This window comes from Caloenas nicobarica, chromosome 12, assembly GCF_036013445.1.
Source record: "Caloenas nicobarica isolate bCalNic1 chromosome 12, bCalNic1.hap1, whole genome shotgun sequence".
Classification (NCBI taxonomy): domain Eukaryota; kingdom Metazoa; phylum Chordata; class Aves; order Columbiformes; family Columbidae; genus Caloenas; species Caloenas nicobarica.
The window spans coordinates 6,973,882-6,989,948 of NC_088256.1; the positions used below are offsets into that span (position 1 = coordinate 6,973,882).

Here is a 16,067-nt window from a genome sequence, read left to right on the forward strand (position 1 = left end):
TAATATTTACTGATTTTTGTGAATCCATGATGTATAAGGAATAAAAGTAAGTATTTTATGAATTTGTAGCTATGCTTATTCTGAAACCATAGGTGACGTTGTTAACTTACACTGACAAAATGTAACATGTGATGGTGTATGGTATTTGTTACACTATCATGGCTAATCGTTGCATAAACATTTACTAAAATATAGTTGCTGCTTGAGAGCTCACAATTTTGGGAGGAGCTGACAAGTGAAAGGAGAAAGAAATATTTTTTTGCTGTCTTGCGTCTGTCTCATTTGATTTAGATTGTAAGCACTTTAGGCTGGAACCTCGTTTATGTTCTGCTTTTGTACAGTCTTTGGCCTACAGTGCATGACCAGGCTCTTAGTTGCTTTTGTATTGCAAATGACAATCTTGCAACTGTGAAATAATAAACAACAGTCATGGTATAGCAGCAATTTACACCCCTCTGAGAGTTTTTATAGGTATTGCAGAAGAGATGAGTTTTTGGGAGAGACTTGGTAACTAATAAAGCTGTGGTTTTATAGGGAGGGGTGTGAGTTCTATGTATTTAAGCAGCACAGGAGAAACAGATGGTTGAATTATTTTGGTGAATAGGTGGCTTAAATACTGGATAAACATCCTATGAAACCTGTTTAAGTGGTGCAATTAAATGCAATCTATGTGTATGATCCGGAATTTCTGTAGATAAGCAGGTGAGATGTTTAATCACAATGTTTGTTTGTCTCTACGGTGACTTCCTACAGAAAACCAGAAAGATAATGTGTTTTCTGAATTTTTCTATTGTAACTTGTGCATTTCTCATGTTACGCTTCCACCACCACCTATTCTTTTTGTAGGGCGAAAGGGGATTCCCAGGCTTGGAAGGACAGCCGGGTTTGCCTGGATTTCCAGGACCGGAAGGACCACCTGGTCCGAGAGGCTCAAAGGTAGGAACCAAGCCACTTGAACAGCATGAAAATGCTGCGTGGTGTGAGCTTGCTTGTAGGCCTGATCCTGAATCATTCCAGAACTCCTGATTATCATTGGCTTAACAGTCAGAATCTTCAGATGTTGGGACATGACACAGATTTTTTGGTTGGTTGATCTGAATAGTCAACTAAAGGAAAAAGGTTCCTCTAAGTTTCCTATTCTTTACCTACATATGTGCCCACAAGTGCTACATGGGTACTTGTATCCTCTCACTAGGTAGTGCAAGTGAAGGTCAACAAACAAGTTTGGCAAGGCACTGCGAAGTAGTTTGGTTAGTCCTTGTCATAATGCACTCCATCGCTTCCTTTACTGATACGCGTGGCTTGTTGGGCTGTCAGCTGCCCAGAGGGTCCCACCACAAAGGTAAACTGTTGTTTGCACCTGGTACATTCCTGGGCCGCTTTGGGCTGGGGCAATGCAAATGAAGGCCTCATGAAACCTGTGCACAGGCAACTGAGGAATGTTCCTTGCTTTCCCTGGAGAGTTTCAGTTTATTTTTATTTGCTACCAAATTACATCATTACGGTTAAATGGTACACTATAGTATTAAAGAGTTGAAAGGCTTCCTCTGAATGCATTGATGTTTAATATACACAAGATTATCCAGAATCTGCCATTTCTTTTGCAAATGCTCACAGTGTAAACTAACAGAAGCACATCAAAAAGAAATAAAGAAAAAAACCAGGTAGTTGATGAGAAAAAAATGAGTCTACACTGAAAGATTAATTGGATATAGCAAGAATGAAACAACAGAGAGGTCTTGGGCTAGAAATTTTGATTATATTTTTATTCCATAAATGCCTTTTCTTCTCAAAATTTTGATATGAAGTTCTTAATTATCTTAATACAAAATAATGGTGCAGTATTGTTCACATTTAAACTTGTATCTCTTGTTTTGCCCATGAGAGGTCACTGTAGGATGTTTGGTGAAGCCCATGAAAGTATCTGCTTATATGTAATCTTAAATATCTTTGATCCTTTTTAAAAACATTTCTTCTAAGTCATGATTTATCAGCTGTAACAAATACTTTTCAATTAGAAGTCCAACTCCCAAAATAAAATAATTTTGCACCCTTTTGCTCAGGAAATGACAACTAGTATAACTTTTACATGTTAAAGAAATATTTTTCATGCTTACAGTTTAATTTGATAGAATGGCAGACTGCAAACTTGAGTGTGGGTTTTTTTGTTTGTTGGTTGTTTGGTTGTTGTTTTCGGGTTTTTGTTTGTTTTTTTTTTTTTTTTTTTTTTTTAGGGTGATGATGGACTTCCAGGGCCTGTTGGACCCAAAGGAATCAGAGTAAGTATTGGTGCAGCTTTAGGGTGACATGTGGGGATTACGGACAAAGACTGCCAGGCATTGAGTGGGTCCTCACAGAAGTGGTGATTTATGGTGGAAAAAGCTTAAATATGAAGAGTAATTTATCTTCTAGCTAGAAGAGATTGTATTACTTGTTACTGGAAATGTAAGATTGCATAACCAACACAATCGTATGTATTGCTTGTATTACTTTGATAAATTCATTAGAGAGAGTAGCTCAAATACTTATTTGATCTGTTTTGCTATACAGGACCTAAACAAATGCCAGTAACTTTGCTTCAGTTTATTCTGAAGTAGATACAGGTAGCTACAGGTTTTGTGCTTTTGCTTTTTCTTTTTGTCAGATCCCTCAGCTAGTGACAATTGATGCATCTCTGACTTCATTGGGACACATCCATTCTCCACACCATGAGTGTTCATTTATTTTTTCCGTGTATCTACAAACTATTACTTTAATTGTTCTGCATTGTTTTCTCTTTGTTTTTGTGGACATTTCCCTGAAAGAAGGGTAAGAACCTTGATGACTGTCTTGCGTGACGTTCTCTTTTTTACAGGTGATTCAGATATCATATAAAATCATAGAATCATTTCAGTTGGAAGAGACCCTCAGGATCATAGAGTCCAACTATAACCTAACCTAACTCTAGTACTAAACCATGTCCCTAAGAACCTCGTCTAAACGCCTTTTAAACACCTCCAGGGATGGTGACTCCATTTCCCTGGGCAGCCTGTTCCAATGCCTGACAACCCTTTCCGGGAAGAATGTCTGTTTTTCTTTACTTATATATGCACAAATAGGTTACATTTAGTAACATCTTGGTAAATCCTTTTGCACATCTGTTCATATCACGCTGTTTAAAACATATGTGGTTAATTTCCTTCTAGGGACCACCAGGGCTTCCAGGATTTCCAGGAACACCAGGACTTCCTGTGAGTAGGAATGGGCTGTATAGATAGAAATCTGTTCCTTTTTGTCTTTCAGGCCCAGAAGAGAATCCTACAAGCTAACTCTTCTTTCTTCTTTTCCACTTTAAAGGGATTACCAGGACAAGATGGGCCACCAGGACCTCAGGGTATCCCAGGATGCAATGGAACAAAGGTGGAATCCCTTTAAAATTCTTAATAATGCAACAATAATATGATAAAGAGCTCTTATTCTCCTGGCTGTAGCCAATAGGTTTAGTTTATTATGTGCATCAGTACTTGCTATTACTGAGTTGTGCAGGTAATTCCAGGGTAATTCAGACTACACACACATCTGAGAGAAGGGGTCATGGTCTGGTACTTGAAACTCAAGTTTTGCCAGAGATTGCCAGCACTAGGACACAACATCTATACTACGTAGCCACTATAGTTAAATTCCTTGTTCTAATCCTTGATTTTTTAGTCAACAACTGAGTGGAGCATCCAGTAATTAGATCATAGCATCTCATCTTTGTAGAAGATTCTTGCTACTAATAAAAACTCATTACTTAGTAGTGGGACTCTTTTGATTATTATTTTGTAATAATATTGCATTGAAAATACTGATTCATTGCATTGAAAATACTGTTGGAAGGAGTCATTTTCATTCTACCATGTTGCCTAGCCTCACGTTACAGTCTTTCCATAAGAGAAGTTGATCTTCTGTAGCACTATGTGTGTTTTCCATCTTTATAGTATAGTACTTTTCCTGGAAGTGTGTGGAAATATCTGAATGTGAAAAGTTCTGTTTCAGTCAGTTGTGAGATTTAACAAACTATCCTGTAGCTTGTTGCTATACAATTTGCTACTCTGGAGTCATAAGCTAACAAAGAAACTGGACTTTTCAGTCAAAATTTGTTTATCTGTTTTTGTTATGTTGTGTTTTGGTTTTGGCTAATAATTTTCTTCATCCCCAAGGGAGAGCGTGGATTCCCAGGCAGTCCAGGTTTTCCTGGTTTACAAGGGCCTCCTGTAAGTAAAAGATTTCTAGATCCAGACCTGTAATCTATGGAAAGACATCTACTTAAATCTGTGAAAGATAAGATAAACATCAGCCTCTTTTTGCAGTTGTTCTTTTAATAAATAAGAATATATTAATTTTTTTTATCGCTTAGGTGTCCAATAAGCATGTGCTAATAAAAAGCCCTTTGAATTATCATATGCTGAGACACTTTGCCACCTGCAGAGAAATACAAATACATGCATATGTATCTGAGAAGTAAGATCTTGATACTGTCATCAGGTACATCTAAAGAGTCTTACTGGTGATTAACAGGGCAGGAAATAGGGACAGTGTAGAGTGTTTTCATTATGAAATATGAGGTACAGCAAAGTGACTGTCAGAACGAAAGTACAAAGAGAAAGAAGGGTTGCAGACAGGATGGATAATAGGAGGCAATAAAGAAATAAATTGCTAGGAAATGGAAATATAGTCCCTTTAATTCTCAACATTCACAGCGAAAGTATTTCTCTAATTCTTCTATTTGATTCTGAGGGTCATAAAATAAAATATTTTCTCCTGTTTCAAACCTTTTCTTAGATTTCTATCTTTAATGCTTACCTGATGGTGTAGGTCTGATTAGTGGTTTGCAAATAACATACCAATAATTAATTTCTATTGATCTTTCTTTAATTTTTTGTTTCTTTTAAACAAAGGGACCCCCTGGTCTGCCAGGTATGAAGGTAAGTGTTCTGTGCTTGCACATTGAAGTACAAACCAACCAGGCATGGGTGTGCAGTGTGATCTGGCATGAGAAACCTGCTTGCTTTTATGCAAGACCATGTGCATCCACTGGAATCTGGAGTGACATTCTGCAGAAAGCTTAGTGTTTCTAGGCCACTCCAGTGCAACTAACTGGAAAACGTGTAGTGGCTTTACTCAATTTTTGTCAGTAGTTCCAGAAGTAGCAGACTGTTTTCTGAAGCTGGTTTCCTTGGGGGTGTGAGGGATGGTGTTTGTGTTGTGAGGGACCAAGTTAGTAAAATGCCTATGAAAACCCAAATGCACCGGTGATCTACCTCTGCATGCTCAGGAACACTACTAGAGGCTAAGCAATAATAACTTAAAATAGCCAATGAAAAGAATAGTGCAACATCTTATGTTCCTTATGGAAATGTGCTTTCTACTGTATAGATTACCACATAAATGGCTTTTTCTCCTAATGTAAATAGTCTCAAAATCTGATTTTGGACCTTAAGCACTCCTTTTATTTTTAAGGGGTTTTTTATTGTATCTTTGACCTATTTCAGCATGGGCCAAAACATCCATTTTGGTTCAAATCTATTTGAAATAAACTTGACCCACAGAATTATTCCAATAAATGTCTGAGAGGACAGCATAACACTGGTACTGGGAAATTGTGACTATTAAGATGAATTGCTTTTCTCAGTTCCTTTTCTTTCCTGTTATTTTAAATATATTAAAAGGCAAGCTGATCAGAATATATGCTTTTAAAATAAAGATCTTCCCTGGAATCAATAACAAACTGCTTCAATATAGAACATAAAGCATGACTGTTGTAACAGCATACTCAGTGTTAATCTTATGAGGCGGGACATTGGAAAAAGCTGAATGAGCCTTTTTTCTCTTGTGTCCTCTCCACTATTTTCACATGGAACTAGAATGTCTGTTTCTTTTGTTAAGCATTTATATTTCAATCCCCTAATCTTTTGGAATTTAAATCTATCTTGATATATGCATATATATAAAAAGAGAGCTTTTAATAGTTGGTAGTGTTTAGCCGTTTAAAGAGTCCTGATTGCTCCTAAAAAGAGCTATTCTTGGAGAATATAGTACTTCTATTAAAAGGTACTGCTAGGGTATAGGTTAACACTGAGTTTCTCAAAGTCTTAGGAGCTACTGTGTGTACTTTAAAGTCAGAATGGTGATAAAGAATTGTAAAATACGCTATTAGTTAAAGTCAGCTCTTTTTCTTCTAGGGTGAAGCAGGTGAAATAATTACATCGTTGCTGCCAGGACAGAAGGGCGACCCAGGATTTCCAGGTCTTCCAGGGATACCTGTAAGTTGTGTAAAGTACTATTAGGCTGTGTTCTGCCAAAAAGAGAGCATGAAAAGAATATACAAAGCACAGTTGGAACATTTGTTGCTAGGGGATCCATCTACTTAGGTGGGGAAGCAGGGCTCACGTTTCATGTACCTCTAGTTTAGTGGCTGGAGGGGAAGTGCTTCCATATTGCTCTTACTAAGGTGAATCACAGGGGCCGGAAAGTCCCCTGATCAGGAAATTGGTATCCAGCAGACAGCAGTACTCACAGTTACTGACTTGCTTCTTTGTTCCCCCTACCTGTTCCCCCTCCCTAGACGTTCTTTGTGTCATTTCTGGAGTTCCCTTCCCTTCTGCACCCTGAGAGTAAAGCAAGAAACATCTGCCTTTCTGGGCTGTAGCCACTGGTTTAGATGGTGGGAAGAGAGTGATGTCTCAGCTGTTCTCCTCATGTTGCACCTCCTGAACAGTGTTTCTGTTCTCCCAGCAGTCTTCTGTGAAAACAACTAGTGACTCCAGGCCCTGTGCTTCCCCGCTGAGCCATTCATTGCTTTAGTGGAAGAACAAGGGGAGCAGAAAATGAGTCTATCGGCTTGGACTGGACAGAAGCCAGAGACTCCCATTTCCTGGTACAGAGAGCAAGCCTCAGGCTATTCTGACCAGACTGAGCCTGTTAGCATTTCTGTTCCTCTGATCTGTGCTTCCCTATTGTCTGTTTCTGGCTGGGAGGAGTCACAAATAGAAAGTGTTTTGTTGTTCTCTCTCAGTGCTTGAAAAAAAAGAAAGCACAAAAGTAGTTCAAAACAAACAAAAAAGCATTCCCTTATCCAAGCCAAAGAGATGTATTGATGTTGAGAGCAGAACACTTCTAACATGATGTATGCTCCTTTAGGCCTTTCCACAAGGACAGATTGGTAAGTTAGTGGTCAGCTACTTTGATTTGACATGTACGAGGTGCCAACTGCTGGGCTTGTTTGACCTTGAAGGTCTAGCTGTTTTTTTCGTACAAAGGTGCCTCTTTCATAGCCTTCTCCACTTTCTCAACAGGGTCCTCCCGGCTCCATGGGAGTTCCAGGTCCAATTGGCCCCCCAGGGCCCCCAGGTTTGACAGTAAGTTTCTTTAATTTGTTACCCATAAAGTGTTAAATGGGGAGTTACTTCTTTGTTTAGTGTTCTCAGAGGTAGGTCAGTAAAGCGCAGAGATCTTCGTAGTCAAGACTTGCTATGAAGACAACACAGCAACCATGCATTCAGTTCACCCTGTGGTGCTGTGCACATTTAAACGTGATATGTTTGAAACAGCCTGATTCCAGACCTCTTTTGCTTTAAATCAGACTGAATCTTTGTGTGGGCTCCTTATTTGTGTGAAACCTGAGAGACAAGATTTAGCTTATTTGGGCCAGGATGATTCTTTCATTGAAGTTTAATACCTGACTGTTTCATGTCATTTGACTTTCTCACTTAAAGGAAGAACTAGTTTCTTACATATTTGTGAAGTTGAATGGCATGAGGAAGAGCTGTCAGGTGCCTTGTCAACGTGGGTATAATGCACAGGTGTCAAAGTAGCAACATTGCTGGTTTCAGGGTTTTGGTTTTGTTCTGGTTTTTGGTTTTGTTTGGTTTTCTGCGAGGTGTGGGGCGTGTAAAATGCTTGGAAATTATTTGTTTGTTTCCTTTTTTAATAGGGACCTCCTGGTCCACCAGGACTGCCAGGACCTAAGGTATTTTCTTTCCCTCACTTATGGTGGTGGTGGACTGTTTTGTTTTTCTTTCTGTTCATTTGTGACTTCTAAGGGCTGATGAGTTATACTTTTTGCAGGGTAATATGGGGTTGAATTTCCAAGGACCCAAAGGTGAAAAAGTGAGTAGGTGATCGTGATGATGTTTTTACTTATTACTTTAAAATACTTATGCATGCCATTTTGTCTTGTATTGACTGTAACAAACTGCAGTTTTCTTGCACATTAGGGTGAACAAGGTCTTCAGGGACCTCCAGGGCCACCAGGACAAATTGGAGAACAGAAGAGACCAAATGACATTGAGTTTCAGAAAGGAGATCAGGTGAGTGGGAAACTGCATCCGCCTGCAGCCTCCATTGCTTTGGCTCGTGTATACTCGCATCCTGCTTGCTGCAGAGGTTCTATTATTTTTTCTTGAAGTACTGACTATGTCAGGCCTGAGTACTTTTCCTTTAGTAGATGGCAAGCCAGTCACATTAGCTCAGTTACTTCCCTTAGTAGAATAACTGTTCCTAAGCAAGTCTCTTAAAGGAAGTTCATAGTAACAGTAAAAGCAGTTAAAATATTCTCATTCCTTGGAACACCCAGACTGGGATTTTCAAAGCTGTCTGGAGATTCCCATTAATTAACCAGCTGTGTCATCTATTGTGAAGAAGTCTTTAAAAATTTTAACTCCTTTTTTTTTTTTTCTTTTTTTCCTCCCTTTTTATTTTTGTCATTAGTGATGCCCCAAGATTGATCTTCCTTGTGGTCTGAATAAAGTGCTTTCCCTGTTTCTGGCCTCTCAAAAGTAAATACCAAGCCATATTATGACAGTAAGCTCAAACAGTTGATTTGATTTATATAGATCCTTCCCCACCCATAAATGCCAAAAAGTCATTGGGAGAGTTGCCATTTCTAAAGTTATTACATTTTTTCCTTCCTTCTTCACTGGGGAACATTTCACAGTGCCATTTGATTCTGGGTGCCAGTCGTAGTCTGAGCAGCACCAGCAGTGATCATAGTTGCCTGAATTTCTTGTTTTTTATAAGTTTCTGTGGTATTCTCAAGTACCACCCCAAGGAATAGAGTTGAGGTAGATATTTTGAGGCAAGAGTGATGAGTGATCATTTTTATGCTCTGGTTGTTTTACAAATGTCACATGGTAACCGAGCTAAACTTTATTAGTTTCATTCATCTGTATTTGGATCAGTTTCTTGCTTTCCACCTTCTTGGGAAATGTGTCAGAGAAGGTGGCTTTGGTATGCAGCAGCATTTTATTTTGGCGGGGTGTAGAACAATCCTGCCCTTCATCTTGATCAAAGTGGTTTGTTACCCTTCCTTTCAGAAGAGAATTAGGCACCACTAAGGCATTCCCTAGAGCTACATCCACTGATACACATTTGCAGTGTGCAGTTGTGCTAGAAAGGTCTCAGTCTCTGATTCTGTCTCTGTTTTACTGAGTAGCAGGACAGAAGGTAAAGAGCAGCATTACATGTCTTTCTAGTTCTAAGAAAACAGAAGGTGACATTTTGACCACACTGTATTTGAAGCAAAATTTCATCTGACTTTATTAGGGTCAGAGTAATTTACCTCTGTCATCAAGGATCTCTGAAGGATTAATTATACTGGTATCGTTATATGAATGTACAAAATAAAAGCATTCTAACAATATTCCTTTCAAAGCACTAAGACTTAAAAGCACAGTCTGAGCGCATTGCCTTTGACCAATATGAACAATGATTTCAAAGTTTAAAAATTTGTTTTTATTTCAACAAAGGTTATGCTTAGTAGTGCGTAATCCGTAAAAAATGTCAACATTGCACTTACTTTTTTGTGAAATACGCAGAAAGTTCTGGTGTGTACCTCCACTTATCATCTCTGACTGAAAAATCGAGCGTATAGACGGGCTTGTAAAAATCTGGGAGGTCTCCAAGAAAATAACAGAAACTCTGCACAGAAACCTTTTGTGGATTCAGCAGCCTATAGCTTTTCTTTAGGTTAATGGTGAAGAGATTTAAGAACTTGTGCAGAAGTGTAACAAAACAATATAGAAACTAACTTTTTAACACGGTGATCCTGTGACACTTTTCTGACAAGACAAACACACTATTGATCCCGATGGCCTCACAACTTCAGCAATTACCAGTAATCTTATTGACTGCTGTTCCTGTAATTTCAGCAGGATCTGACATTTGTCTTTCCCCTTTCCTCTCCTTCTTTCCTTTCTTCTTATTGTTGTATAGCAGCTGCACGTCACCAAACCAGCTGCTGCAGTGCACACAAGAGGCAGTTGTGTCTTAGTGGAGTGAATCACCTAAATAAACAGGATGAGCAGTTAATAAAATGTATAGATACACTTGAAGTTCCACACAAAGGAAGAATAAATGTGATTCATAGTACTTGGAAATCTAAACGACAGGAAAAAATGATTCTATTTAAAAAAAAAATCAACTGAGCTACTAGGGGAGTGATGGAGGCTTTAATCCTCTTTTTCTTTGCCCATGCTTGACAGGGTATTCCGGGTGATCCAGGCCCACCAGGACTTCCTGGGCCACAAGGCCCTCCTGTGAGTAGTCGTCTTTTAGTTTTTTGTGTTGTGTCTGTATCAGAACTGTAAATTCATTCTACTCTGGCTTATGGGCTCAGTTTAAGATGACGTTTGTGTGTCCAGGGTCTTCCCGGTGGCGTAAAAGGTGAAAAAGGTGAGCAAGGAGAACCAGGCAAAAGAGTAAGTAGTTTGTTTAACCAAACATTTATCTTTCCAATCAGTATTATCTTTGAGAATTAAGCAAATGCTGAATTCAGGTGGGGCCATCACCCTCTGGGTAAGAGACTTCTTTTTTTCTTTCTATAACCTGGCAAACTAGTAGGTGACACATCTGGTTCATGAAAGTGCTTCCTGCTATGGATCTCCCAGTGCTTTCTGATGTTGACATGTAGATCTTGGTTTTGGGGGCAAGAGAAACTAATTTGAATGACGTTATCTGATTACATGTGGAAACCTTCTTCAAAGTAGTTGGACTGCTCGGCCAAAGCAGCAGTTTTCTGTTTCCTTTTATAGAGGGTCTTCATTCAGTTTGCTATGTACTGGGTTGCCAAGCAGCATGAAATTGGTATATATTTCAGCTGGTCTCTGTAAACTCATTCTCAGTGGGTTTACTTGTGAGGTGAGTCACAAAACCAAGTCTCTGAACACTGCATTAACACCGAAAGTCCATTTGTCACTTCCCAAGAGACTAGTTCATTTTGTGCTATCTGGGGAGGGGACGAGTCAGGACAGCTGTATCTGGGGAGAGCATGAGTCACTTTGCTCCTGTCTAGACTCAAATCCATCCTGGAATTTAAATATACTTGGATATCACAGCTCAGAAAAGCTCAGGAAGATTATAGAAGTCCTAAGAAATAGGATGAAAATAATATGGGCTGGACCAGCAAGGAAAAGACAAGCTGCCACCAGCTCAAAACATGCTATTTTTTCACTTTCATAGCTACTGAACCCATAGTTTCATCAACATAATGAGCCACTTCGAAAACCAAGACACAAGTCTTGCTCAGGTTAATTGGACAATACATAAGCACTGTTTAGAAACATACAACAGGTTTTCCAATTTCCATTGGAAATAAATACAACAGAAACAAATGTTTGGTATTCTAGATAAAATCCTTCTTAGTTGCTTAGATTTACAGGAGAGCTTTGATTTGCCTTCTTTAAGGAACATAACAAATGAGGCAGATTTACAAAGCCAAAATTCTTGTTGTATTTTGAGTGCTCTTTGAATTGTATTTTCCAAGTTGCTTCTTTCTGTGAAAGTAAATGGGAAACACATAAATTTGCAAAAATTTGCCAGAAGCTTGTTTACCAACATTTTAATTTGGTTTTATTACTCTGAATTCAGGTATGATACATACTTAAGGTGCAGTTTTGCTATTAATTTCCTCTAAAGCTGCCTTTTAAGGCTCTATGTGATTCAGTGTGTCTCAAACCCATTTCAGATATACTCATAAAAATGTCAGTATATGTAATCAAAAAGGTAGTTCTGAAAATTCCAGGAAATCTTAATAGAATTCACGAATCACATTTTGCTCTAATACACTATAGCTATCAGGTGAAACTTAATCACCTGTTCTGGTTATGTTCCGGCAGGCATCCCCATCCATGCTGCTTCTGCAGTGTTGGCAGTAGAGTTCTGTTTGTCTTGCCCAGTTAATGGTCTGGAGTAAAGCAGAGCTTGAACTACTTTTATTGTAGCAATGACAAATCTGTTCAGCAAGAATATATGGGTTTCAGAAGTCAGTTCTTTGGGCAGAATTGCACTTTATATTTTTATTGATAATTTTTAGAAAATCCTGTTTGGTTTAAAGGAGAGTTACAATTCAAACACAAAGATGTTTGTATTTAATTTCACTGGTCACATTATAGTAATTTCCTAATGAAATATGATGTTCTAATGTTTAGAGAGTTAGGATCTGTTTACCAAATGAAGGATTTATCTAGTGTTAAAATAAAGGGAGTTGTTAAACGCAATGTGTAGGCAATAGTTATCTGGAGATCATTTTGTGCTGTATTCGCACAGTATTTTTTTGAGATGTCTCATGTTTTTGCACTCTGGTTTTCAAAATGAAAACCTCCGTTTAGTTAACTCCATTGATTGTATTTGGTTGGTATTTGTCACAAGGACTGCATTCTAGAGTGAGTTTGGTTTATTGAAAAATGGGAAATAAGTAATACTGTTTCCATAAGAATTCTTCACCACTGAGGCATTTTATTTCAATGCATGTTTATGTCTTTGAAGGGAAAGCCTGGCAAAGATGGAGAACCTGGTCAGCCTGGTAGAGATGTGAGTAACCTGTACATTTCTAATCTAAGCAGACTCCTTATAAACTTTTCTTCTGGTATGGAGAAGATCTGAGTGTGGTTATCTTTCCCTTCTCTTTTCTTGAAGGGTTTACCTGGTGGGCCTGGAATAAATGGTGCTCCAGGAAGAGACGGTGAAAAGGTATGCCAGGTTTTTTGTCATTATTGCTATAGTAGCTTGAAAATCTGCTGTCACTGAGTTCAGTTCTGGCTGAGTGTTAATTGCGTTGCCTATGCTGTTACAGTGTTGAGGAATATTTGCAATAACTTTCTTGTGTACTAATGCGCAGTATAAAAAACGCTCTTAATTTCATTGGTAGGGTGAAAAAGGCGACATTGGTCCCCCTGGTCCTCCTGGAATTGTAAGTTGCTGATCTTTTCTTTCTGCATTTAGTTGACAGAGTTGTCTTATCATAGTTCTTGGGTGACTGTGAGACACATCTCCAGGTATATCAGTAACAGAATCAGTAATAATTTCATATATTCACTAATAGAAACAATAGTTTCCTTCTTTCAAGATAGATTCTGTGCTCTAGGATTTGCTAGGTTGCAAACAGAAGGCTAGACTATAAGCTCAGACCAGCAGAGTCACCTTCACTGAAGCAGATTCTAATCATGTTGGCTTGGCCGTAAAAGTGCTTCCTACTAGAGGGGGATCTTTACTGGCATTTTACCTGCTATTTCAGTGGAGCGGGAAAAGCATTTTATCTTTGGTATAAGGTTCAAAGTATGCTGAACTTTTCCTCCCTCACATCTCTTTACTGTTCCAGTGACTCTTTTCTTGACAAGTTGTTTCACATGAACATGAAACATTTACAGGTCATTTCAAGACCGGGCATTGATGCCGCAGTGGGACCAAAAGGTAGCAAAGGATTGCCAGGACTTCCAGGAGCCAAAGGGGAGCGTGGATTCTCCGGTAGACCAGGCCCACCTGGCTTGCCAGGTTCTCCAGGTAGGAGTGCAAGCATTAAAATAAGTTGTATGCTCAAATGTCTGAGTGGATATTTAGCTTCACAGTCTTTTCACACTCATTTTAATAAATGGACTGAGCAGAAGGTGAAGGCAGAAATATTTAAAGCTACCCTTGAACTTAAGGGGTGGTCCTTATCTTATGGGGATAATATGAGGAATTCTGCGTATTTATTGCCCCTGCTGTGGTGACAGAGGATGCTAATCATCAAGGCTGTCAAACAGATACTAGTTTGATCTTAGGGGTGATTTATCTCCTATCACTTACCTGTAACATACGTTATCCATTACACAGATAAAGTATTGTGTACAAGAAGTCCGGTACCTGGCCGTCAAACCTAGTCTTTGCTGTACATTGGCCAGTACTGAAGGAGATGGTCTGAGTCTACAATGGCAGTGAGCAGTGACACATGTATTTGCCTTGTACATGCACAAAGAAGAACATTATGATTCTAATGTTACACCTCGTAAATGTTCTTTTTTTTTTCTGTCAGTACTTCCTTTCATTAGTCCTGTTTTATTTTTTTTTCCTTCATAAACTTAGTTGCTGAGTCTCAGGTCAATTTTTTTGAACAAAAATCTCTCGAAATGGAGAATGTGTATATGTCAAACATGGCACATCAGCATGTAGTTTGATTCCATAAAATAAATGTTATGGACAACCTACCTGGAAATACAGTCTTATCTGTAGCATGTTATTCATCATATGTCACTGTCATCCTTGAAAAAAAGTGATTTAAGTTCTTCCCATCTTAGGGATCACTACTATTGGACCTCCTGGCCCACCTGGCTTACCTGGTGAGAGAGGACAGAAAGGAGATCCAGGTTTACCTGGTGTTTCTATTCCTGGGCAACCGGGGCTTGATGGACCACGAGGACCTCCAGGACCACCAGGTCCCCCAGGGCCACCTGCACCATCAGTTCCTCCTGGTAAGTGATGACCATATAGACAGCAAGTAGAGGAGACTAAACAGCTTTGACATGCTGGTTTTTTTTTTTTTCCCCTCATCTTTTCTTTTTTCTCTTTCTTTTTTTTTTCAAATTCTACCTCCAAAGATGTAGTTTATCAGCAGCTGAAGTCCATGAGATTCCAAGCTATTCATATACATTGTCCAAGTTGCTCCCATTGCAAATTGCAACATTTGTAGGAGAGCTCTAACCCTCAGGACAATTACAGAATTTGGAAATTCAATGGTGTGAGTTGCAGTCTGGCTTTATTATGCCTCTTTCTGCATCAAGTGAGCCCTGCCGTGACTTATCAGTGAGATTCAGTTAGACTAGAGGAGAAGTCTTGTCATACTTGCGGGATCTTTTTCGAACTGACACAATAATGACAGTCCTCCAGGGCCAAGCAGATTTGGCCCAGATGTACAAGATTAAGTATTTCTCCAATTTATGTTCCATTCTATTTAATCCAACTAATGAAAGTTAACATTAAAATTTATGTATAAAGCAGGAGGTACCCACTTTGACACTGTCTTGAGTAAATTTTGCTTTCATGATATGATCTGATACATGCTTGGAGGGGCTATTCTCTATTAGGAGTTGTGATAGCAGGAGAGTCAAAGGAATAATTTTTCACAGAATTCCAGTTTCATTTAATAAATATTCTAGTGTGTAGACCACACAAAAATAGCTTGGGAAACAGACACTTTGGGTAAAGGCTCTTAGCTGCTTGTGTTCCTTTTGAGTTTGGATTACATTGGTGGGTTTTCATTAGCAGTCCTCTGACTGAATTGCCATAATGCTTGGTCTGTGATTATGTGAGTATATTAGAATATCCACACGAATACCAGGAAATACATTTTTGTACTATTTGAATATTTTGTGCTGCTGTCAGTCTAACACAAACTGATCATTAAACCTCTCCCTATTCTCTTTAGGTGAAGGGTTATGTGAGCAGGGGCCGCCAGGTCCTCCAGGAATTCCAGGACAACAAGGCTTTACGGGAGAGCGAGGCCAAAAAGGTACAGTGTCATGGCTATCTTGTTTTTTCTCTTTTTGTTAAAGCTTGTTAAACAATTTGAACTCTGCATTAAATAAGGATAAACAGTGTCTCTTCCCAGTCAAGTTGAGTGCAGGTATTTTCTGTTTCTGAGTAAGAAAGCTGTTTTATTTGGACATGGGATAGTAGCTCATCTAGAGTTATAGCACAGGAATCTCAAAGTGGCTGAGGGTACAACCAGTGCTCGGGCCTAGCATGGGTCATGATTAAAGGAAAATGGAACTTCAGGTTTATGAGTACCTGCCAGG

The 16,067-nt window shown here is 38.9% G+C and overlaps 1 protein-coding gene across 1 annotated transcript in view; it reads left to right on the plus strand.

Moving 5' to 3' along the window:
- Positions 1–16,067, plus strand: part of COL4A5 (collagen type IV alpha 5 chain) — an 85,430-nt gene that overhangs the window by 33,885 nt on the left and 35,478 nt on the right. Inside the window, exons 3-21 of the mRNA XM_065643710.1 lie at positions 847–936; positions 2,235–2,279; positions 3,186–3,230; positions 3,337–3,399; positions 4,182–4,235; positions 4,920–4,946; positions 6,204–6,284; positions 7,317–7,379; positions 7,955–7,990; positions 8,089–8,130; positions 8,238–8,330; positions 10,503–10,556; positions 10,662–10,718; positions 12,784–12,828; positions 12,934–12,987; positions 13,166–13,207; positions 13,665–13,797; positions 14,571–14,744; positions 15,698–15,781. Of these exons, the coding sequence (XP_065499782.1) occupies positions 847–936; positions 2,235–2,279; positions 3,186–3,230; positions 3,337–3,399; positions 4,182–4,235; positions 4,920–4,946; positions 6,204–6,284; positions 7,317–7,379; positions 7,955–7,990; positions 8,089–8,130; positions 8,238–8,330; positions 10,503–10,556; positions 10,662–10,718; positions 12,784–12,828; positions 12,934–12,987; positions 13,166–13,207; positions 13,665–13,797; positions 14,571–14,744; positions 15,698–15,781 (1,282 nt within the window). The remainder of the gene's footprint in view (positions 1–846; positions 937–2,234; positions 2,280–3,185; positions 3,231–3,336; positions 3,400–4,181; positions 4,236–4,919; positions 4,947–6,203; positions 6,285–7,316; positions 7,380–7,954; positions 7,991–8,088; positions 8,131–8,237; positions 8,331–10,502; positions 10,557–10,661; positions 10,719–12,783; positions 12,829–12,933; positions 12,988–13,165; positions 13,208–13,664; positions 13,798–14,570; positions 14,745–15,697; positions 15,782–16,067) is intronic.